Raw genomic sequence first — 25,968 nt, forward strand, 5'->3', positions numbered from 1 at the left:
TGAGAGTCAACCACATTATCATGGGACTGGAGTTGCATATTGGCTAGACTGGGTAAGGGTATCAAATTTGCATCCCCAAAGGGCAATATTAAATTAGATTTAACAATAAAGCTTCATGGCCATTTCCACTGATATCTCTCTTTGTGATTCCCTCCACAACATGAAAATCTTCAAATAATTTGATTAAAGATGCAATAATTACGATAGGATGAAATATGCAGGTTTGTTTGATTAAAAATTAGTTATTTCAATTATTTTATTTTCAATTTATACTTATTTTGTGCTGCAAATGAAAAATGCCACACGTCCTTACATGGAAGCAAAACATAGTAAGCAGGATACAGGAAGTCTATCTTACAGGGCCAAATGGCCATAAGATGTAGTCCATTCAGCCCATCGAGACTGCTTTGCCATTCAATGTGACCATGACTGGTCTGATATGATAACCCTCTGTCCATCTTAACCTTGAACATATTTAACGACCCAGCCTTGACAGCCCTCTGCAATAAAGAATTCCACAGATTTACTACCCTCTGAGAGAAGAACTTCCTCCTCCTCTCTGTCTTAAATAGGCAAACTCTTACTCTGAGATTATGTCTTCTGGTCCTGGACTTTCCCACAAGGGGGAACAACTTCTCAGTATCTATCTTGTCAAGCCCTCTGAGAATCCTATATGTCTTAATAATGTTGCCTCTCATTCTTCGAAGCTCCAATAAGTACGGGCCCAACCTACTCAACCTTTCCTAAGAACATAGAGCATAGAACATACAGTGCAGAAGGAGGCCATTCGGCCAATCGAGTCTGTACCGACCCACTTAAGCCCTCACTTCCACCCTATCCCTGTAACCCAGTAACCCCTCCAAACCTTTTTGGTCACTTTATCATGGCCAATCCACCTAACCTACACGTCTTTGAACTGTGGGAGGAAACCGGAGTACCCGGAGGAAACCCACGCAGACACGGGGAGAATGTGCAAACTCTGCACAGACAGTGACCCAGCGGGCAATCGAACCTGGGACTCTGGCGCTGTGAAGCCACAGTGCTATCCACTTGTGCTACCTTGCTGCCCAAAGATTCTCCTCATAAGAGAATCTTTCCTTGCCCGGGATCAAAGTACTGGACCTTCTCTGGACTGCCTTCAATGCCAGTATATCTTTCCTTGGATAAGGGGACCAAAAATGTTTGCAGTATTCCTAGTGTGGTCTAACTACTGCCTTGTATAGTTTTAGCAAGACTTCCCTATTTTAATACTCCATTCTCATGAAATAAAGGCCAACATTCCATTTACCTTCCCGATTACCTGCTGAACTTGCATGCTAGCTTTTTGTGATTTATGCACGAGGACCCCAAAGCCCAGTGCTGCAGCCTTTTGCAGTCTTTCCCCATTTACATAATATTCAGCTCCATTCCTACCAAAGTGCATAACTTCACATTTTACAACAGTATATTACATCTGCCAAGTTTTTGCCCACTCACTTAACCAGCCGATATACCTCTGGACACTCTCCGTATCATCCTCACCACTTGCTTTCCCACCTATTTTTGTGTCATCCACAAACTTGGCAATAATTATTAATGCATATTGTAAATAACCGTGGCCCAGCGCTGGTCTCTGAGGCTCTCCACTAGTTACAGGTTACCATCCTGAAAATACCCCTCTAATCCCAGCTCTCTGTCTTCTATCAGTTAGCCAATCCGCTGTTCTTCATAATTTACAACTTTGCAGTATTTAGTTACCTCATGTTTAGAGTGACCCTAAAAGAATTTCAGTTTGAGCCGATTCTACTTGAATCAATGACCTTCCAGGACCAAGTTTACAAGGACAGTGTTGTGAGAGCAGAGATTAAAGCAAATTATGCATTTTCTATTGTTTTTCTCCATTCATCAAGCTGTTTTGCATTCAGTGATTTGGTGGAAAAATACAATTAATTGATTTTTTCGTTAAGTATGTGAAAAACCTGCCAATGCAAACGTCTTGATTTTGGCAGTCTATGCTTAATGGTGTCACCATCAATCCGTACTTTATAAAAATGATTTTACCATTGTGTGACGTTTTCTTGATTTGACTTTAATTTCAGTAAAAATAAAATGATCCAGCTTGCCTTGTGAGTGACGCTCCTAATTTGAAATTAATTAGGCCGAGTTTCATGGCTGGCTCATTATTTCAAATGTTAATTTGCATTGGTTTACAGTTGGGAAATAGACATATTCATTATCTGTTGTTGTGCATGTGTTATAAATATTTATTTCTGGCCTCCGCTACTAATCTGGAGTTTCGTATTGAGGTGCAATTTTCAGTTTTTATCTCCACTGTGGTTACTGGTATTCACAACCGGACTCCATATGCTGGCTAAGAATATTTCCTCACCCACACACAATCATTGCAGTGGAAAGTTTGTGAAAGTCAGTTTCTTCTGAAAGCAACAAGGAATTGTTTCTGTCAAAAACATTTTAAAGAGCCTGGAGACTGATTCAATCTTTATTGCTTTCCATGTATTTATGCATGTGCTGTTTAAATATCTATCTTCTGAATAAATCTGGCCATTAATTACATGGCAGTCTGCCAGTCTTTTATAATGAATAAAAAAGTGGTCATCCCATGTGAGGTCCAGTGTATCAAACTGTAATTGTTGAGTAGACTGTGGCATGTTGTGTCATTCATTAAATGCCTATAAGTGTAGGGTTCAGTTCATCTGAACCCAGTCTGGTTTTCTGATGGAAGCTGCCCTTCCGCTGTGAGCACACTTTTCAAGGAGAAAGCCTAAATCATAACAGTAGTTATCAAAAATTCAAATTAGCTGCTCTTTATAAATGTTGATTCATCTCCCTTTCGCTGGCTTAATGTCAGTCGCACTGATCATTCTACCAGAAAATAAATGAATAGTTCTCTTGTGGCTCAATTATTAGAAGTACAGGAAAAACATATTAAATGACCAAGAAAAATGTTTAATCTTTGAATTGACTTACATGAAGGTTGATTGGAAATTCCTTTGCCTCATGCCATTAATTGTACAAGGCCCTTGTACTGTTTGCCAGTTATCAAAATCATGTTTTCTTTATTTATAGATCATATTTTGCAGTGTTTCTTTTTTGTCTCAAGTATCCTTGATGATTAAAAACATGGACACATTGATTCTTTAATTTCTTTAATTTAATTTGTGCATCCTCATGTGCCATATGGGTAAAATTAGTGGGCCCAATTATGTGAATTTTGCAAAATTTTATCAAATATCAGCTAAAACTGACTCTGGGATATTCCACTTCATTTAAAAAACATGAGATCATCAATTTTGAACATAGCTATAAAAACTTACACTGGCAAATGTTAGTTCGTCATTCTGAAATCTTCTGGAACAAAACCTGAAGTGCACTTTGAAACGTTGCTAACGTTAATATATTCTTGAACCAGGCTGTATTTATGAATGTTAAATACATTTACTTTACAGCAAAAAAATTGAATGTCTTCTTAAGCAGGAGTTTGACACTCTGCCCTCAATCACAATTGCCACTTGCAGCAAAGCCAAACAGTTCCTGATGGGAGAAGTTGCTTTTGGTCCTTCATGTGGAGTCTGAGCATTCACGTGCTGACCTCTTGGCCATTTTGTATGGTATTTAGCATTGCTAGCCAATGTGGAACTAGCATTGAGATTGGCATGATATCACCAGGTTAATGGTACGAATTTTTAAAGTATTTGTTTGTGGGCCATGAATTTTGCTGGCAAGGCCAACATTTATTGTCATCCCTTCTTGAGGGGGTGGTGGAATGGTGTCTTTCAACCACTGCAGTCCACCTGGTGTAGGAACGCCCAAAGTGCTTTTTGGAAGGGAGTTCCAGGATTTCGACCCAGACACATTGAAGGAATGGTGATGCAGTTCCAAGTCAGGATGGTGTATGACCTGGAGGGGAAACTGGAACTGATGGAGTTCTGGTACATATGTTCCTCTCATTCTTTTGGCTGATAAAAGGCTGCAGATTTGTAAGATGCTGCCAAAGAGGTCTTTGCAAGTTGCTGCAATGCATCTTTCGTATGGCACCACACTGCTGCCACTGTGCATCAGTGGTGGAGGGAGTAAATGTTTAAGGCAGATGGAGTGCCAATGAAGCGAGCTGCTTTGTCCTGGAAAATGTAGAGCTTGAGTCTTCGACCTGTATTCATCAGGGAAAATTGAAGGTATTCCATCATACTCACGACTTGTGCTTGTAGCCGGTGAACAGGCTTTGGGTATCAGGATGTGAGTTCCCCGCTGCAGAATTCTCATCCTGTGTCCTGCTCCAGGAGCCACGGTATTTATACAGCTGCTCCATTCAAGTGATAGGCAATTCAGCGATAGTGATCCTGTTGAACATCAAAGGAATTCTCTTTTTTTGGAGATGGTCATTGCCTGGCATTTACATGGCATGAATGTTACCTGCCACTTATCAGATCAGAATGCTGTCCAGGTCTAACTGCATGCAGGCATGGACTCTTCAGTATCTGATGAGTTGTGGATGGTACTGATCATTGTGAAATCATCAGAGAACAGTCCTCCTCCTGACCTTCTAAAGGTCTTATTGGCATACCAAAGGATAGCTGAACCAAGGGTACCATCATGAGGGATGTCACAAATGTGAGGTGATTGATCTCCAACAACAGCAACAATCATCTTCCTTTGTGCTATGTATGACTCCAACCACTGGAGAGTTTTCCTCCTGAGTTCCATTGACTTCAGTGTTCAGCTAGGGCTCCTTGATGTCGCACTCTGTCAAATTCTGCCTTGATATGAAGTGCTGTCACTCGCACCTCACCTTTTCGAAGTGAGCGCTTTTGTCTATGTCTCGACCAAGGCTGCAATGAGGTCTGAAGCTAAGTGACTCTTCCAGAACCCAAACTGCATTGATAAGTACTCTTTTACTGAGTAAGTGTGCACTGTCAACAGCACCTTCCATGACTTTGCTGATGATTGAGAGTATACTGATTGGGTGGTCATTGGCCAGATTGGGTTTGCACTGCATTTTGTGGACAGGACATATCTGGGCAATTATAAGATTGCTGCCAGTGTTGTTGTTGTACTGGAACAGTTTGGCTGGGGGGGGGGGGGGGGGGGGGGGGGGGGCATGGTTAGTTCTGAAGCACAAGTCTTGGTACTGCAGCTGGGATGTTGGCAGTGCCCATTGCCTTTGCTGTATCCAATGCATTCAGTTGTTTCTTCATTATTGGAGCGAATTAAATTGGCTGAAGACTGGCATCTTTAATGCTAAAAGCCTCAGGAGGAGATCAAGATGGATCATTGGCTCATCACCTTTGGCTAAAAACAGTTGCAAATGCTTCACAGCCTTCTCTTTCACATTGATGTACTGTGCTCCTCTTTTATTCAGAATGGGGATGTTTGTAGGGCCTGCTCCTCCAGTCAGTTTAATTGTCCACCTCAATTCTTCACTGCAGTGGCAGGCTGCAGCTCCTTCCATACTGGAGGACTATCTATTAGCCCACCAGAGCCTGCCGTTGTCCTTAATTGGGCGGTGAGCCCTCCCTCTGGCCACTAATAAGCCAATCCAGAAAAAAAATTGGAATAAATTTATAATATTGGAATTCTCATTCCAAAGGTTTTCACTAAATAATTTCTGTGAGACACAAGAAGAAGAAAATCTCCTCATTTGGCAACATCCATAATGTGTGGAAGGTCAATTACAAAGGTTGGCAAATACCGATAAGGGACAAAGCAAAAGATATCTTGACTGCTATGGTCAGTAAAGTCCCAGGCATTCTTGAATGTAAGATTATTAAGAGATGAGGAGGAATTTCTTCAGCCAGAGGGTGGTGAATCTGTGGAACACTTCGCCAGGGTTGGCTGTGGAGTCCAAATCACTGAGTGTCTTAAAGACAGATAGATAGGTTCTTGATTAATAAGGGGATCAGGGGAATGGGGATGAGAAATATATCGGCCACGATCAAATGGTGGGGCAGACTCGATGGGCCGAATGCTGTAATCCTACTCCTATGTCTTTTGGTCTTATTATTTGTATTTTGAAAAATGATGGAGGCATATGATTAAATATAATTGTGTGTATGTTTGAAAATTAGTATAGCATTTCTTATGAAAGAGATATTTTTCTTTCTTCCCAAAAACAGTATTTGTAAAAGGTGCATCCGGAAGATGGACCACCATTGTCCTTGGGTGAACAACTGTGTTGGAGAGAACAATCAAAAATTCTTTGTACTCTTTACTGTAAGTACATATATGTGTTTACCTCCAATTTTAGACTATTAAAATTATACGACAGCAAACAAATTAGAACTAACATTTAGAATTCTCCCGAATTAATCTTGAAAGCAAGCCACAATATTATTGATGGCATGAAACGAGGAACTGAGTCACCACGGTTATGGTTCCATTAAATAGTATTAATTTCACAATGTGTGACAAAGCATTTTGTTTTAATGTATCCTGTTACTGGCTGGCACAGGATTTACATTTTCAGTGTATTTTTGCTCAGAGGTGGCGATACAAGAGATTGGCCATTGAATCGGCCTCATCCAGTGATTCATTTTTAAACAATCTTGGCGAGCAGACCCAGGGTGTGAGTGCTTCTCAACTACGACCAGCTGTTAAAATAACCAGTTTGAATCTTAATTAACTATGAGTTAGGGAGATTGCGCTAGAACACCATAATTTAAAACACAATGCTGATTAACTCAAAACAGCGGACTAAAGAGAAACCAACTACAGACGTTGCATTGTCAGGGAGAATGCTGTTAACGGCCCAGGTTTTTTGTTGTGTAGCCATCCCTCATCCTTTTTAGAGTTCCACCTTCCTGCTTTGTATGAATCAACAGGAATACTTTTATTGACTTCCGGTTGCGGCTATGCGGACCTAAACCGCACGATTCGGCAGCTCCCACGAACACGGACTTTCAGGCTCGATAGAAGAGCCCCAACGGAACCTTTTTCACAGACAACCCGTGGGGAAGAGAGGAGAGAGGTCCCCTACTAACTTGTATGGACCGGACCCGCAGCGAAACGGCCAAAAAAGTGGCACTGGAGCAGCGGGAGAAGAGCGGGAAAACAAGCAAAATGGTGGCGGCCGGGGACAAAGAGGAGATGCAGGAATTCATCAAGCGCTGCTTCGAGGAGCTGCGTAAGGAGATGGTGGCGCCTATGTTGGCAATAATTGAAGGACTGGGGGCAACCCAGAAAGCCCACGAGGTGAAGATCCAGGACAAAGTGAGTGAGAATGAGGACGAGCTCTTGGGCCTGGCGGTGAAAGTGGAGCGGCACGAGGTGCTACACAAGACGTGGGCGGGAAGACTCGGAGACCTGGAGAACAGGTCGAGGAGGAATAATCTGAGGATCCTGGGTCTCCCAGAAGGAGTGGAGGGGGCTGACGCCGCGGCATATGCGGGCACAATGATCGGGGCGCGGAGGCCCCCCCGAGATTGCTGGAGCTGGAAGGGGCGCACCGAGTGCTGGCGAGGAAGCCCAAGGCAAATAAGCCGCCAAGGGCGATGGTGGTGATATTTCACCGGTTTATGGACAGAGAGAGGATCCTGAAATGGGCGAAGAAGGAGCGGAGCAGCAAGTGGGACAACGCAGAGATCAGAATATACCCGGACTGGAGCACGGAGGTCGCTAAGCGGAGAGTGGGTTTCAACCAGGCCAAAGCGGTGCTGCATCGGAAAGGAGTGAAATTTGGAATGTTGCAGCCAGCGCGACTGTGGGTTACACATAATGGCCAACACCACTACTTCGAAACGCCCGAAGAGGCGTGGACCTTTATACTAACTGAAAAGTTGGACTCTAATTGAGGGTTTGTGAGGGTGTGGGGTGTTTGAGGGTTGAAGTATGATGGTTGCTGTATATAGGGGGTCAATCACGCGCAGGGAATGTTATATGGGCTGGGGGAGAGAGACAAGGCCGCGACAGGAGCTGCGCCAGAGGGGGCGGGGCAGGCTTTGGGAAGCGCGGGGTTCTTTTCCCGCATGCGGGAAGGGGAACAAAGGAACGTATATTGATGGGGAGACTCCCACACGGGGGGGGTCAAAGGGATGGCGGAGGAAGCCGGGGTCAGCAGGTGTCACCTGACTTACGGGAGTGATATGGGGGGGGAGCAAAAAAACTAGACAGGGATTAGCGGGGGGGAGGGGAGGGAGGGAAGGGGGGGGAGGGGGAAAAAGGGTTGCTGCTGCACTGGCCGAAAGGGAATGGGACACAGAAGAGGTGGTCGGGACTGTGGTCCCCCGGCTGGGGGACTGGAGGGTGAGGGAGACGCAGACACGGGATTGGCCCAGAAAAGGAGATGGTTAGTCGTGGGGGGGGGGGGTTGAGAGCCCCTCCAATCCGGCTGATAACGTGTAACGTGAGGGGCCTGAATGGGCCGGTGAAGAGGGCTCGAGTGTTCGCGCACTTGAAGGGACTGAAGGCGGATGTGGCCATGCTCCAAGAGACACACCTGAAGGTGGCGGACCAGGTTAGGTTAAGAAGGGGATGGGTAGGACAGGTGTTTCACTCGGGACTGGACGCGAAAAATAGAGGGGTGGCAATTCTGGTGGGAAAGCATGTGTCATTTGAGGCCAAGACTATCGTAGTGGATAATGGAGGGAGATATGTGATGGTGAGTGGTAGGTTGCAAGGGACGTGGGTGGTGTTGGTAAATGTATACGCCCCGAACTGGGATGATGCTGGATTCATGAAGCGCATGTTGGGGCGCATTCCGGACCTGGAGGGAGGAGGGCTGATAATGGGAGGGGACTTCAAATCGGTGCTGGACCCAGCACTGGACCGCTCCAGATCAAGGACGGGAAAGAGGCCGGCGGCGGCCAAGGTGCTCGGGGTTTATGGATCAGATGGGGGGAGTGGACCCATGGAGGTTTGCAAGACCGCAGGCCAGGGAATTTTATTTCTTTTCCCACGTGCACAAGGCCTACTCCCGGATAGATTTCTTTGTTCTGGGCAGGGCGCTCATTCCGAGGGTGGAGGGGACGGAGTATTCGGCCATAGCCGTTTCGGACCATGCCCCACACTGGGTGGAAATGGGGCTGGGCGAGGAGAGGGACCAACGCCCACTGTGGTGGCTGGACGGGGGACTGCTGGCAGATGAGGTGGTGTGTGGGAAGGTGAGGGGGTGTATCGAAAGGTACTTGGAGGCCAACGACAACGGGGAGGTGCGAGTGGGGGTGGTATGGGTCCCTCTGAAGGCGGTGATCAGGGGAGAGCTAATCTCCATCAGGGCTCATAGGGAGAAGACAGAGGGCATGGAAAGGGAGAGGTTAGTGGGGGAGATTTTGCGAGTGGACAGGAGATACGCAGAGGCCCCGGAGGAGAGATTACTTGGGGAAAGGCGACGGCTCCAGACGGAGTTTGACCTGTTAACCACTGGGAAGGCGGAGGCACAGTGGAGGAAGGCGCAGGGGGCGACCTACGAGTACGGGGAAAAGGCCAGTCGGATGCTGGCACACCAGCTCCGTAAGAGGACGGCAGCGAGGGAAATAGGGGGAATCAAAGATGGAGGGGGAGCCACGGTTCAGAGTGCAACGAAAATAAACAAGGTATTCAAGGCCTTCCGTGAAGAGCTGTACAGATCCCAGCCCCCAGTGGGGGAAGAGGGGATGAGACGATTCCTAGACCAACTGCGGTTCCCGAGGGTGGAGGAGCAAGAGGCGGCTGGTTTGGGGGCACCAATTGGGTTGGAGGAGCTGAGTAAGGGTCTGTGGAGTATGCAGGCGGGGAAGGCCCCGGGGCCGGACGGGTTCTCGGTGGAGTTCTATAGAAAGTATGTGGACCTACTGGCCCCGCTACTAGTGAGGACCTTTAACGAGGCAAGAGAGGAGGGGACCCTGCCCCCGACAATGTCGGAGGCGACAATTTCCTTGATTCTGAAGTGAGACAAGGACCCACTGCAATGTGGATCGTACAGGCCAATTTCGCTCCTCGATGTGGACGCTAAGTTACTGGCAAAACTGCTGGCCACAAGGATTGAGGACTGTGTCCTGGGGGTGATACATGAGGACCAGACGGGATTCGTAAAGGGCAGGCAATTAAACACTAACGTGCGGCGGCTCTTAAACGTGATAATGATGACGTCGGAGGAGGGAGAGGTGGAGATAGTGGCAGCTATGGACGCGGAAAAGGCCTTTGACTGAGTAAAGTGGGAGTACCTCTGGGAGGTGTTGCGTATGTTTGGGTTCGGGGGAGGGTTTATTAGCTGGGTTAAGCTCCTTTACAGTGCCCCGGTGGCGAGTGTGGTGACGAACCGGCGGAGGTCGGAGTACTTTCGGCTGTACCGAGGAACGAGGCAGGGGTGCCCCCTGTTGTTTGCATTGGCGATCGAACCCTTGGCCATAGCACTGAGGGAGTCTAATAAATGGAGGGGGGTGGTCCGCGGGGGAGAAGAGCATCGGGTGTCGCTATACGCGGATGATTTGCTGCTGTACGTGGCGGACCCAATGGAGGGGATGGTGGAGGTCATGCAGACTCTGAGGGAGTTTGGGGAGTTCTCGGGCTATAAGCTCAATGTAGGGAAGAGTGAGCTTTTTGTATTACAGGCAGGGGACCAAGAAAGAGGGATAGGGGACCTACCGCTGAGGAGGGCGACGGGGAGTTTTCGGTATCTGGGGATCCAGATAGCCAGGAGTTGGGGGGCCCTACACAAATTGAATCTGACGAGGTTGGTGGACCAAATGGAGGTGGACTTCAAAAGATGGGATATGTTGCCGCTTTCGATGGCAGTTAGAGTGCAATCGGTCAAAATGGTGGTCCTTCCGAGGTTTTTGTTCGTGTTTCAGTGCTTCCCATCGTGATCACCAAAGGCTTTTTCAAGAGAGTAGGTAGGAGTATTATGGGATTTGTGTGGGCGAATAAGACCCCAAGGGTAAGGAGAGGATTCCTGGAACGCAGTAGGGACCGAGGAGGGCTGGCGCTGCCAAACCTAGGGAGCTACTACTGGGCAGCAAATGTGGCGATGATCCGCAAGTGGGTTATGGAGGGAGAGGGGGCGGCATGGAAGAGGATGGAGATGGCGTCCTGTAAAGGAACGAGCCTGGGGGCGTTGGTGACGGCACCGCTGCCGTTCTCGCCATCAAAGTATACCACGAGCCCAGTGGTGGCGGCAACGTTAAGGATCTGGGGCCAGCGGAGAAGGCACAGGGGTGCAGTGGGAGCCTCGGTTTGGCCCCCGATCAGGGGTAACCACCTGTTTGTCCCGGGGAAGATGGACGGGGGGTTCCAGGGCTGGCATCGGGCGGGGATTAGAGGAATGGGGCACCTGTTCATTGACGGGACATTTGCGAGCCTAGGGGCACTGGAGGAGAAGTTCAACTTACCCCCGGGAAATGCCTTTAGATATATGCAGGTGAGAGCTTTTGTGAGGCGACAGGTGAGGGAATTCCTGTTGCTCCCGGCACAAGAAGTTCAAGATAGGGTGATCTCGGGTGTATGGGCCGGGGAGGGCAAGGTGACGGAAATACACCAGGAGTTGAAAGAAGAGGGGGAAGCGCTGGTAGAAGAGTTGAAGGGTAAATGGGAGGAGGAGCTGGGGGAGGAGATTGAGGAAGATCTGTGGGCGAATGCCCTAGGTAGGGTTAATTCCTCCTCCTCGTGTGCCAGGCTCAGCCTGATACAATTTAAGGTGGTCCACAGAGCGCACTTGACGGGGGCGAGGTTGAGTAGGTTCTTTGGGGCAGAGGACAGATGTGGAAGGTGTTCAGGGAGTCCGGCGAACCATGTCCACATGTTTTGGTCATGCCCGGCACTGGAGGGGTTCTGGAGAGGAGTGGCGGGAGCAATATCTCAGGTGGTGAAAGTCCGGGTCAAGCCAAGCTGGGGGCTCGCAATATTCGGAGTAGCCGATGAGCCGGGAGTGCAGGAGGCGAAAGAGGCCGGAATTCTGGCCTTTGCGTCCCTAGTAGCCCGGTGAAGGATCTTGCTATTGTGGAAGGAGGCGAAGCCCCCTAGCCTGGAGGCCTGGATAAACGACATGGCCGGGTTCATTAAGCTGGAGAGGATTACATTTGCCTTGAGAGGGTCTGCGCAGGGGTTCTACAGGCGGTGGCAACCGTTCCTAGACTACCTCACGGAGCGTTAGAAGAAGGCCGGTCAGCAGCAGCCGCAATAATTATGCTTATGAGCCCAGTTCATCATGTTTCATTGAACCTGGGCCGTTTACAGCATCCTCCCTGACAATGCAACTTCTGTAGTTGGTGTCTCTTTAGCCCACTGTTTTGATTTAATCAGCATTGTGTTTTAAATTATGGTGTTCTACCTCAATCTCCCTAACTTGTAGTGAATTCCGGTTGCCTCCCTGTTGTCGAGGTTCTGTTGGGAATTTCACTATAAAGTAATTCATACTGTTTTTTAAAAAGAAAATCAGAAAGGTTTGAAGAAATCTATATTTCCTTATATTTTGCAAACTCTATTAAAAGAATGGCATTTTCAGTAGTGAGGATATCAAATTATATTCACCTTCATCTTTGTTTTTTGGTAAGGATATGTAATTTTCAAAATGTCAACAATTTGCATCAATTATTTAAAGCTTAAGCATTTCTATTGCAGCACAATCAATCCAGTCATGAATATCCGCTGGCCAGCTCAGTGACTTTAAATTGGTAGCTTCATAGGAACTTCCTCTTATCAAAGGCTGAGTAACTTTGGAACTTTAACATGATGGGAAGTGCATATATATTGTTCTCAGATTTCTGCCGTTAATGCTCTGAGTTTTCATTTTGGGGACAGTCATGTGGAAAATCTCAAAGTCTCCTGTCTCTTCAAAGTTCTTTCCTGGGCCCTTCAGAAATTAACCTCCCTTCATTATGTTTAGAATTGATTATTTCAGCATAATCCTGGTCAGCCTGCCATATTCTACCATCCATAAACGTGGCATCATCCAAAACTCTGCTGCCATCTCCTAACTCTGACCAAGTCCCATTCATCCATCACCTCTGACCTCACTGACTTATATTGGGTCTTGGTTAGTCAATGACTCGATTTTTAAAATTCTCACCTTTGTTTTCAGATTCATCATCTTTCCCTCCCCATCTCTGTAATCTCCAGCCCCACAACCCTGTGAGATATCAGTGCTAAGGTGCTAAGATCTGGAACTCCCTCCATAACCTAGTAATCTCTCTACCTGCTCTCCTTAAAACCCACTTCTGTGACCTAACTTTTGATCATCTGTTCTAATAGCTCGGTGTAAAAACTTTCTTTATAATACTCCTGTGAAGCGCTTTGGGATGTTTATTATGTTAAATGTGCCAAATAATATGGAAGACTGAGCATTATCAAATCATCCATATATCAGTTGCTCCAACAGAAATCTGACACCGAAACGGTAGATGCAATGGCCTGTGCTGTAAATATCTATTTTTATTTTTGCATGAACAGTAATTCAACGCATAATGACAACAAGTAAAAAAGAATTTCCATTCACCTGCATTTTGGCCCTTAAGTATGCTATAAATTGTATGTAAATATGTAGTTCTATACCTAAGCACCAAAGTTCGGGAGAGTCAATGTAAGTCAACTAGGACAGGGGTGATGGGTGACTGCGGCTTGGTGGGAGTTAGGGCACTGGCAGCAATGTTCTGGATGTTGCAAGACACCAGAGCCCGGGCTTCTCCAAGTGGCTGCAATGTAGTACAATGAAGGCAACGCACATGCACCTGGTAACAAGATGGAATTGCAATGTACGGCCGGCCGCCTGAATCTACGCAGGCATGAGTGATGTCCTGTCTGGCTTGGCAGTGCAAGACGTACATTAATTTGTCAGCTGGGAGGAGGCAGTGAGAGGGGTGGAGAGAGTAGATGGTGGTGGTGGTGGCAAAGACAGCAGCAAAGAGTGTGTCAGTGAGGGAAAGCCAGAAGCAAAGATGGTAAATTATTCCTCAGCTGAGTCCGAAGGGATTCCATCTGGGCTCCTTTTGTATTTAAATTTATGCTTCAAGGCTGCAATATTAGGATTGACATCCGTCTGAATGACCAGTTCACCTGACTTTATTACATTTATTGTCAGATACATATTCCTAGCAGGTGCTAAGGGCATATCTCAGATGGCCACCACATCAAAGGAGGTAGACAAAGCGGCCAATAACTTTCCACTTATGTGGTCACCAGTAATGAATGTATTTTTTTTATTGGCAGGCCCTGAACTGGATTGCATTCTTGTTTGGATTGACGAATGGCAGTGCAGAATCCAGGTTAAGATACTTCTGAAAGCTAGGAGGTTGACTCACTTCCATGCATTCAGCATACCAAGTGTTCACCCGGGTGATCCCAGGTTGAGGATAAGAATACACCCAGCTTTCAAGCCCCCTCCCTGGCTATGCAGTTTCTGCACAGCACAGATTTTCATTGATTCGTCATAATAAATGGACTCCAGGTACTTGGAAATCCAAACAACTGAAAACAGTATTAAATCATTTCAGAGTTGAAATCCAGTTCAGACCAAGCTCTTTGTACTCACTCCGCTACATTTATGGTTTTATTTTAATGTGACTTTGCTTTTCCCTCGAGCCTGTAACCTTGAAGATAACGAAAAACCATGATACGTTTGTACTAAGTTAGGTTGAGGACCCGGTTTTCAATCGGCTAGTTTTAAAAACTTAATTATTATAATTTGATTAAAAAATGACTGCCAAGATAAATCTAGACAAAATATAAATGCCTGCTACCACTCCCTTAGTACATTAACTCTCCTATTAGAACATCTAATTGTACTTTGAAAAACCCTAATTAATTTTAACTGATCTTAATCTGTTTGGTAGACTGTCCTGTTCATCACTCTTTAAAAACAATGTAACTTGTTTCCTTTAGATTTGCTTGTAGTTAATTTCTATTTTATGTCCTCTAATTCTTCTTTCTTAGCATGCATCGCAGTAACGATCTGGGTGCACCATTCCCATAGTAAATAATATGTTGCATACTTCAATGAGGCATCCCCTTTAATCTTTTCTTTCTGAACTGCAAAACATAAGCCTCCTCATAGCATATTCGCTCTGTGCTGATCCATCAGTCAGTGAGCACAGCCTTTGTAGAGCAGTTTTGATTAGCGCAATGAGCTTGCTAATGACCCCTCACTCTTCTGTCGGGTTTTCCCTTCCCATCAATTTGTTCCAGCAAAGATTATTAAGAGTGAGAGTGTGGGCGAGAGAGAACCGCTGCCTCACTGCGCGGAGTACCCGGCTTCGATCCCAGCCCTGGGTCACTGTCCGTGTGGAGTTTGCACATTCTCCCCAAGTCTGCGTGGGCCTCACCCGCACAACTCATAAGAAGTGCCTGGTAGGTGGATTGCCCACACTACATTACCCCTTCATTGAAAAAAAATTGGGCAAACCCTGTTAAAGGTGGTCTTTGAGGGCCACTGGTGAAAACAATTAGCCGATTTTTTTCCGAGTGATAGAAGATATAAAGCACTATAATCTGCCCATGCATTAGGGATAATTCACAATGACATGTGCTGAGGGGAAACAGGTTTAAAGAGAAGAATGTTCTGGTCCATGTCCAACCTTTATTCTTGCAAAATTGTGCGTTACAATTAAATCCAGACTCATAGAATCATAGAATTTATAGTGCAGAAGGAGGCCATTTGGGTCATAGAGTCTTCACCGGCCTGTGGAAAGAGCACCCCATGCCTCCACCCTATCCCTGTAACCCAGTAACCTCACCTAACATTAGTGTTGTCACCATATCCTAAGAAAAGTTGCATTTCGTACCTTTCTCTTTGAGTACAAATTAATCTATGTAAGTTGTACCATTAGCAACAGTTTTTGCTTTTGCTTTAAGGTTCAGCAGTAACGTGTGAAATCAGGTGTAGGCCAGTTGACATCTTAACAATGAGGAATATGGGTGCAAATGGTGGCACGGCCGGTAGATGCCGGGAGATTCATCTTCCAGGATCTACCATGCTTGCTACGGCTCGCGAGCTGCAACGTGATCTGAATCCCGCCCACATCTGGTAAATATGCATATCTACCAAGGCCCTGGGATGGAACTGCAAACAGGGATCAGATGGAACGGCACTTGGGTGGGTCTTCCAGGGGATCGGTGGCTCTCAGGTGATTGCCCTCTCGGCAGAATGGAACCCTGGCATTGTCAGCATGGCACCCTGCCACTGCCACCTGGGTTCCAGCCTGTCACTGCCAAGGTGCCCAGGTGGCACTGTCAGCTGGCAAAGGCATTGCTAGGGTGTCAGGCTGGCATCTTTCCTGTACCAGGAATAGGGCCTGGGGCTGCCCTGCCCATGAGGGGGGGGGGGGGGGGGGGGGGGGGAGGGCGGGGGGGGGGGGGGCCCTGAGGACCTCCTTATAGGTGATTTGGGGTGGCTCGGGGATTGTGTTGGGGGGGTGTCGAGAGATCGGGGCACCATTTAAAAATGGCATTCTGATCACTTCCTCCACTGAGTTCCAATGAGTGGAGGAGGAAACAGGACTAAGTACGGCCTCGGCAGGGCCTTCCCCACTGAGGCCCCAAATTGCAACAAAGTCCCGATAGATAACATGGGGCTGGATTCTCCGTTTCAGCGGCTAAGTGCAGGCTCGAACGGAGAATTCACGGGAGGTTTACAACCAAAAAATCGGCACAGACCCCACACTGATTCTGGGACCAATGAGGGGCCAGCAGCGGTGCCGGGTGAAACACCTGGCTCGCGTGCCGAAATCGGCCGGAAAATGTCAGGGTTCCTGGCGGCGCCTGCGAATGGCTGATGGCCTGAATCAGTCGTGTCTTACAACATGGCGCCAGTTGTGCGCGGAACCGACTCGCCATCCGCAACCCCACAGGCCATCCCCCACCAGTCCCCCTAGTCCTTGCGGGTCCCCCCCTCCGGCCAGCGGCACGGATCCCGGCCGAATGTGGTGGTGCTGGACACAGTCTGCAGCCAACACGCCGGGTTCCCGACCTCTTGCGACCACACGTGTGCTGCGTCATCGGGAAGTCGGCCCATCGGGGGCCGAGCATCACGGGAGGGCCTGCCGATGATGCGCCAACGGCGCACGGTGCGATTACGCCATTTCCAAGGGGACGGAGCATGTCGGAGTCGTTTCTCCGCCCGATCACCGATTGCGATATCGGCGTCAGGCAACGGAGAATCCAGCCCAAGGTGTTTCTTGGCGCTACGAGCGCCGGGAAACATCTGGCTTAAAGTGCCCGTGGCGAGACTCTGTTCCAATTTGGCTAGATCGTGCCCTATGCATACGTCACAAAACGTTTTTACCATTTTCTAGCAATTACAAAAATATTTCTGTGTACTATAACAAATAAACCCTTCTTTACTGTCACAGAGCAGTCCAACATGTTTAACTAATATATAGACAGTAAGCTAATTCTTACAAATTATGTCACTAAACCACCTAAGGAACCAAATTAGAAGCTTTGCGGATGTGCATACAGTTTTAACCTTGGAGTGTATTGAATTAATCTGATCCTGTCTTTGCTGACTTATCGTGCTCGATAATAAAGCTAATTGTAATAGACATAATGCAATAATACTTCTCTCCATCCATTTACAGTTGTATATAGCACTGATTTCAGTCCATGCGCTGATACTGTGTTGCTTCCAATTTTACTTCTGTATCAGAGAGCAGTGGAGTGGTGAGTAATCGCACTTATTCAGAAAGATACATTGTACTTATGAAAATTGTTTTGATAACAGCAGCAGGTTGATAAATGAATGATTTAATACTTTTCCTCCAGAAATGGCTAAATTTACAACGTCATCTTGTCAGGATGATCAGATTTGTTTCCTGTTTGTGCTTAACCTTGTGCCTATGTATTATTTTGAATAACTTTGAATATCTGACTGAGTTTTTGCTCTTAACTTTGAGGAGGTTGTGTTTACTCCGCAGACAGCAGAGGGGCTGATTTAGCGCAGTGGGCTAAGACAGCTGGCTTGTAATGCAGAACAAGACCAGCAGCGCGGGTTCAATTCCTGTTCCAGCCTCCCCGAACAGGCGCCGGAATGTGGCGACTAGGGGCTTTTCACTAACTTCATTGAAGCCTACTTGTGACAAGAAGTGATTATATTACATAGATACTCATGCAGTGTAAAGATTCTGGGCTGAATTCTCCGTTTAGGAGACAATGTTCTCCTGCCTCAGATTAATCACCTCTGATTTGCGCACTCGCTAGAAGCAGGAATCCAGAGGCGATTCACTATCCCTTGCCATGCAAATTAATGCATGGCGGGGATTGCGAAAAACTCCCTCACGAATCCCGCTATTGGACTGCCATTTTGAGCAGGTGGCCCGATAGTGAGGTCTGGCAGCTACCCCAACCCCCCACAATGCTATTCCGCCCTCCCCACCATGGTATTTGCAGAGTCACCCCCCCCCCATCCCAGACAGTACAAGGGTGATCTGACTCCAACAAGAAAATCCCCACATTACAGAGTTTTCCCCCACCACCAGTGATCCCACCCAATGAGAGAGACCCCCCCCCCCCCCACCCAATAAAAGTGACACCCACCAGAAACCCCCCAATTACAGAGACCTCCACCCATTACAGAGACCCCTGCCTGGAAGCTAGAGAGTAGTCCAAACAACGACACTGCTTTAAAACTCACCTGTTCCCTGCTTCTGCTGCCTCAGGCAGAGAAAGCAGCAGCTCTAAATTCCTAGAAAACAAAGACCACATCAGCTGGATTTAAACCCTTGAGATCTTTAATCTGCAAGTCTTTCATTCACATCAATGGGAAATTGGTTCTACTTGGCTGTGATTGACAACTTGTACACAGCCAGCTGTCTGGATTGTTTAACTTCATTTCCCTTCACATTTGAATAGATCTCAAGTACCCAGCTGTGAAACTAACCACAATTTTTATAAACATCTAGTTATGATTGATAGTTCTTGTACCAGATGAAAAGGAGTTAAGTGCTTTCTGCAGAGAAAAAGAGGACCGGATAATCACGCAGGCTTGGAGAATCCGGTGTCCAGCCCATTAATCAGGGAATTTGGGCCATTTATATCCTCCCGGTGGTGGGGCAGCAGAGAATCCAGCCCTATATCTGATCTTTGCAGTGGTATAGAGTAAATGGGAGGAACACGTGATCAGAGTTAAAAGATATTCTAGACCATTCAAATGCCTGTACCTGTTTAATCTGGAATGATAATTATGCTTCATATTTTTGTTTGGCTGAAATTTTCCAACCAAATCTTGCTTTTAATTAATCCTTGCCATTGTCTCTTATTAAATGATGCTATTCCAAGTAAGATTTAAAATGGTTGGTTTTAAGAAGAGTCTGAAAGAAGGAGATGGTGTGGCAGGAGAGGGATTTATGGAGCAAATTCCAAAACATGGGACGTAAACAGTTAAAGGTGTGAGCACCAATGGTGTGGCAAAGAGAAGTAGAGAAGCATGATAAAGCAGTCAGGAACGGAGAGTTCCGGAAGAGGTTTTTAAATTACGGGATGTGGGCTCGCTGGTTAGGCCAGCATTTATTGTATGTAGCTGTCTGATGCACTTTAGATGCTTTTAAATTGTTAATTTATTGTAACTTTAGTTGAGTTAAAACAGAGGATTGCCCAAATTGACACACAACCTTTTGAAATAGTGAAATTACAGGATGTCTCATAAACAATCGTATATACACGTAACTCTTCTATATCTTCTCTGTAATGAGTATCTTTAAATGGGTATGTGATATCTTCGGCGCAATCCACCAGGCGCATTGTGCATCCGTTCGAACGCGGTGCGGCCAGTAGATGATGGGCGAGTCCTCCTGCTGGTTTCTTGGCAGCCGTCACGTCCTGTGCGATCTACCAACGTCCTGCGAGGCATCAAATTCAGAACCCTGCCAAAAGTGTGGGAGCAAACGGCGCACGCCGAAGTCGGTTTAAAACCGACTTGGCGAACTTAGCCAGGAGCTACTGGCCTCCCCAGCGAGGCCGCAGACGGGCGCCTTTCAACACGGCCCATGCAAACATGGACCAGGTGGAACGGTACCCGGGGGTTCTTTCGGGCTATCAGAGATCCCTGGGTGGTCAGGATAGTGCCAAGTGGCCCCCTGGCTCTCCCACTGGAATGCAGGCACCTTGGCACTGCCACTCTGGCACTGCCAAGGTGCCCAGGTGACACTGCCTAGCTGGCAGGAGCACTGCCAGGATGGCGGTGCAACAGTGCCCGAGAGCCAGGGTGGCACTGTCGAGGCTCAGGGTGGTTGGGGGTGAGGTGACGGGTGGGGGTCCTGGAAGGGTGTGGGGTTGTGAGGGCCTGAAAAGGGGTTTCCCAGGGACCCTCTAGCGGGGTGTCCTCACTTGGGGGGGACTAGCACCCATGTGTGAGTGGGGGGGGGGGGGGGGGTGACATTTCCAATGGGTGGGAGGTATGGAGGACCTACTAACTCACGTAGAGATTGGGGCACCCTTTCAAAATGGCAGCCTGATCTCTGAGTTCAGTTCACCAGTGCTGTAAAAAATTGTAAGTGTGGGCTAAACCGGTGAGAAACTCCCAGGGCCCCAAAAAAGTGACGAAGTGCCATTGGCTAGAGATGGGGTACTTACCGACAGAGCTGGCGGGAACCCCCTGAAAAAGCCACCACAAATGAACTTAGAAATTTTTCAGTTGAATCACGCCCCTTGACTCAAATTGTGTAAGGTGTACTTCAAGATGAATTAATTAAATATGTATATTTCGATCCTCTCGAACATTGAAGCTGGGATCACTTGGGCTTCATTGTTCATTTAGAGGGTGGTATGCCGTTTCTCCCAGCATTTAGTTCACATAAATTTGTTGAACACTGACTGAACTATTTTCAGAATAAAAATATGTTCTTGGAAGAAGTCACCAAGTAATCGTCTGGTAGTACAGAGCTTGAGTATTGTTGAAAAATGAGACATATTATCAAAGTTTTTTTGTCTTGCATTCATTAGGACAGCTATGAAAGATAAACCAACACTGAAGAAAACAACAGCAATTTATATTGCATGAGAAGAGAGTGCTGATTGGTTGGCAAGTGGACTCTGATTAGCAAAGGTGTTGCCATGGAGAATGCTGCAAAGAACAATTAACTTGTCTTTCAAATTCAAATCAGGCAGGTCCTTGCATTATGTCTTTTTCAACTGAACAAAAGCTTGGGGCAAGCCATTCCCTGGTTCATTCCTCATGGTAATGCCTTGACCAACCTGCCTGGTTTCAATTTGAAACAAAAGCTTGGCAGTTAACAACTGTTTTCTGCTGCATTTTCCGTGGCAACCCCTCTACCAACCAGGGTCCACTGCACTCTCCTCAAGCAGTATAAATTGTTGTTCCCTTTGCTGTTGTTTTATTTTGCTTAGCTGCCTTGATGAGTACAAGGCAAAAAACTTTGATAGTTTGTTTCTTTTTTCAGCAATACTTAAGTCAACAAGTGGTAAATCATTTTCTACAAATAGATATCTGACTTTTCATTGTGCCAATATATCAAATAAACTTGATTTCTGCCCATTGAATGCCAGCTATGCACCTATTGAAACCTTGATTTCAAATTAAAGCATTGGGACCATGTTCAGCAGTGCTCTGAGCCTACTTAATTGTGAATTCCACAGCAAAATTGGCATGTGTGACCCATTAGCTTCAAAGGAGTAATATTAACAGGAGAGTGGAGCAAACATCTGCTAGTTGACAAACTATCATTCGTAAACACTAACAAGGACCCTTGAGTATGCAGTTATGACCAAATCAAAGTCATTAATTTCCGGTAACCCAGAGACAGCCACTTAAATACAAACCTTTTCCTTTTAATAACTAATGAGATTCAATATCACGGTCAATTTGAATTCGATACAGTCCGACGACAGATTTTTTGTTCTCAAGTTTTATCAAGATTAATTTGCCAACCCAAATAATACCGCTATGAAAAATATGTGCTGTGAATTTTAAACTTTTTCAAGTTGTGGCTAAGGTTTAGTAGACTATTCCATTCCATTAGATTCCTAAATGCTAACTACAAGACACCACCTGATATTTCAGAGACTCTGGGAGAATAAAATAAAACTATAGAAAATAAATCTTTGATAAACCTTCTCCGTACAGGGGAGAAAGTTCCAGTGGCCTTTTAATGCTGACATCTTGGCAAAAATAAGGTTGAACAACTAGAGAGCTTCGGAATTTATGAGCGCAACCACTTGGGTTGTTCCTTTACTTTTCTCCATGTGAAAGTTATTATTTAAAGCTTTTGTGAATCACTGCTGATTAATTGTGTGAAAAAAAAAATGATTACACATTGAACCCACTGTTATTGTATCATTTGCAGGCTATTTTGATAATGAGATGTTTTCCTCCACAGAATGCAGTGGCTTCTCGCCTCCTGTAACAGTAATCCTAATCATCTTTTTGTGCCTTGAGGGAGTTCTGTTTGTCACATTCACCTCGGTAATGTTTGGCACGCAGCTTCACTCAATTTGCAATGACGAGACGGTATGTTTTTTTCATAGTCACAGAAATTTGTGCATATGATATTTTTTTGATTCCGCAAAGGTAGTTCGAAGAGCACCAAGTTAAGCATCAGCAGGAAAAGCATTTGTGCTCTCTGCTCCTGTTGCATTCCTTAAAAAGTGATTTTTATTTGCATGGTTCAGGTGTAAAATATTTTTCTCCTTCGCTTTGCTATTTCAATTTTGGTTCGCAATGTATTTTGCTACTCTCCTGATGTGTAAATTCACTGCTTGTAGAACTGAAACGCGCAATCTAGGGAGATTCCAGTTTCGCTCCTGTCTGCCAGGAGTTGGCACCTTTGGCAGTACAAATACGAGAATTAATATTGTAGCCCCCAAGTATAGGTCGAAGAAAAACAAATTACCCATCATAATTCAGCAAACAATGATGGGAGGTACAGGTGTGAGAATAAAGTTGAGTTTCTCTGTTATGCTGTACCAGAGTCTGATATGGTGCTGACATATTTCAGGGTTAAAGCTCCAATAAAGATTTTAAAAACTCAAATGTGTATTGTTATATAGTTGGAATGCCAAAGATTAATTCTAAAATCAACTAAGAGGACAAATAAAAATCTTAACTGAGGGTGCGATTTAACAGGGAAAAAACAGAGTCCTGTTTGGGCGCGTTTAGCAGGGTGTTTCTTGGTGCCTTCAGTGCCCGGGAGGTAACAGGAGTGCCAGTGTATCACCCAGCCCAGAGTCCGACAACCCGGGGACCTCCAATGGCCTGGGAGACCCCCCCCCCACCTTCTCCAAGATGCCATTACACCTGGGGGACCAGTACGAAACAACACCATGGCGAGGTCTCCGGGCACGGGTGTTTGATCCCGGGCCTTGGGAGACTCTGGTGCAGGCGTATTTAAGTGAGCAGTTAAATATGCAAACCTGGATCCTGCCCAGTGAGGCCTCTCGCGAGATTTAATAGCCGTGTTGCGTCCCAGGTCAGGCACAATGAGGTTATTCCATCGCGCCATGAATAAAACAAATTGCCTTAGTACTGTTGCTAAGTCTGAGTTGCCCCTGAGTCAGAAAGCTGTGGTTGGAAGACCCATTCCGAGACCTATGCATATAATCTAGGCTGACATTTCAATATAGGATATGGAGCAAGTGCAGCACCTACAACAGAGAGCTGTAAGCATTAATCTGAGGCGCCACCTGCACTCCTAGGTGAACACAAGTTGCCCATGGTACCACTGAAGAAAAGCAGTATCTGCTTTCTCTGAAAAGAATCCGTGTGATCTAATTTGCTTTGAATACTTAATCTTGTAGTCAATTCGATGGAACAGAATCTCAAGACTACAAAGTAAAGTACTATATTCATGCTAGAATGCATAATGCTGTTGAGCAAGATCAACTACGAGTGACCTCCTTCAGCAGTTACTGGGCTTAAACTAAAATCTTACAGGGCTGTAAGTAGCAATGTTTTATTTGTCAGCCAGACTCTTTTGTTTGGAAATCCACAGCAGCCCCATCAGTTAAGATAGTGAATACTTAGCAGACGGTGTAAAACGATCCTAGGTCTAATCCCCAGACTGCGCTGAGACAGCTGATCTTAGCCAAGCGATAGCACAATTATCTTGAGCGTCCCTGTTCCTTAGGAGCAAGGTCAGGCAAGATTTCACGCATTACTCAGCACTTTGCAGTTTCACTCAAGTGATGAAACTGCTGTACCATCATTTCTTCTCTCAATACGGTCAAAATGAAAACATTCCACTACGTAGCTATTCTTTGAATTTTGAGCAATTATGCTCCACCCAGAGAAACTTAACAGCCTCAACCATCATTTGTTTCCTATAGGATCAGGACCCAAAGCAAAATGTTGATGGATAGAAAAATAGTTGCAAGGCAAATGCTTCATGTTAAAATACAGCGCTATTTTCCCCCTCCTCACCTAATGCCCTCTCCCTGTCCTCTGAAGAAAGAAGCTCAGGGGAACAATTCAAAACTTAATGCATACGTTCCTTGGCTATTTCCCGAGCATCTCTCAGTCAGTTTCTAATTGCCACTACATACAAGCCACCACGTAGAGCAATCCTGATGTGTTACTGAAATGAGAGACGGATAAAACTTTTCATCCTTTACTCATCAGGACAAACAGGAGAATGCCAAATTTCAAACAACCACAACAGTTTATATTACAGGAGAAAAGGGACGGTGATTGGTTGACAATTCGACTCTGGCTGAGGCATTGCCATGTAGAAAGCAATGGGGAAACAAAATCTATGTTGTTCGAAAAAGGCAGAAGGCTTGATCATATTTCTTTTATTTGCAGGGAATGGGTTCCTGCGTTTGAATGTATGTCGCTTCAGGAAGTCATGTTATGAACTTGACTGATTATCTTAAATTGGTTGTTAGTGTAGCTATGAGCGCACTCAATCCTGATGTGTTTATGCAGCATTAGAGTGTAGGAACGCCCTCTGCAGTGAGCAGCAGGATCTTCTAGTCCCGCTGCTGTTCGTGGGATTTCCTAGGGTTCACCGTCCGTGGGAATAGCCAGAAAATCCTGCACTAGGTTTAACTTCACAGGGCATGGCATTGATCTTGGCAGATCAATCCCAACAGCTGGGTACTATGCTGCGGGTCCACCACCCGTCTAAATTAATGCCAGTTGGGTATATTTCTGTCATGCACGGAGAATACTGAATGAAGAGGAATGATAGGCGCTTGATGACCGGCGCAGGCATGGTGGGCCGAAGGGCCTCTTTTTGTGCTGTAACACTCTATGATTATACAACATAATTTGAAGGAACTTAATTTTTCTGGTGCTAATAGTAAGGAAAAAGTAGATTGCAGCATAGTTTCAAGGCAAAACAAATTGATCCATTGATATGGATCATGATGGTTTGTACGGTGCAATGCTGTGCCGTGTTTTTCAAATGCTAAGAACTAGGAACAGGAGTAGGCCATCTGGCCCCTCGAGCCTGCTCCGCCATTCAGTGGCTGATCTTTGTGGACTCAGCTCCACTCTCCGGCCCGTACACCATATCCCTGAATCCCTTTATTCTTTAGAAAGGTATCTATCTTTTTCTTAAAAACGTTTAAAGAAGGAGCCTCAACTGCTTCACTGGGCAAGGAATTCCAGAGATTCACAACCCTTTGGGTGAAGAAGTTCCTCCTAAACACGGTCCTAAATCTACTTCCCCTTATTTTGAGGCTATGCCCCCTAGTTCTGCTTTCCCCGACCAGTGGAAACAACCTGCCCGCATCTATCCTATCTATTCTCTATGGCTAAGCCATATTTCTTTGATATTTAGAGGATAGAAATCATTAAAGAGTGCAAAAAACAAATGAATCCAATTTGGTTATCACTCTTTCTCAGGTCAAACTTTCACTGGGGTCCAAAATTTCAATAGAAACAAGGACCATTGAGAAAACATCAGTACACTCCAATATCCCATCTCCATCCTAAACAAATAGATTGACTCCCCCATTAAATACAGGTCAAGGGCAGCGGGTCTGGATTAATGGGCGGCACGGTAGCACAGTGATTAGCACTCTTGCTTCTCAGCACCAGGGTCCCAGGTTCGATCCCCCTGTGCAGAGTCAGCATGTTCTCCCTGTGTCTGCGTGGGTTTCCTCCGGGTGTTCCGGTTT

The 25,968-nt window shown here is 46.0% G+C and overlaps 1 protein-coding gene across 4 annotated transcripts in view; it reads left to right on the forward strand.

Annotated features, from left to right (window-relative positions):
* zdhhc7 (zDHHC palmitoyltransferase 7) overlaps positions 1–25,968 on the forward strand; it is a 91,780-nt gene that overhangs the window by 64,477 nt on the left and 1,335 nt on the right. For all 4 annotated transcript variants that reach the window (XM_072517888.1, XM_072517891.1, XM_072517889.1 and 1 more), the window contains 3 exons: positions 6,111–6,207; positions 17,475–17,556; positions 22,227–22,357. In XM_072517888.1, coding sequence (XP_072373989.1) covers positions 6,111–6,207; positions 17,475–17,556; positions 22,227–22,357 — 310 coding nt within the window. The remainder of the gene's footprint in view (positions 1–6,110; positions 6,208–17,474; positions 17,557–22,226; positions 22,358–25,968) is intronic.

Source organism: Scyliorhinus torazame, chromosome 10, assembly GCF_047496885.1.
Source record: "Scyliorhinus torazame isolate Kashiwa2021f chromosome 10, sScyTor2.1, whole genome shotgun sequence".
Classification (NCBI taxonomy): Eukaryota; Metazoa; Chordata; class Chondrichthyes; order Carcharhiniformes; family Scyliorhinidae; genus Scyliorhinus; species Scyliorhinus torazame.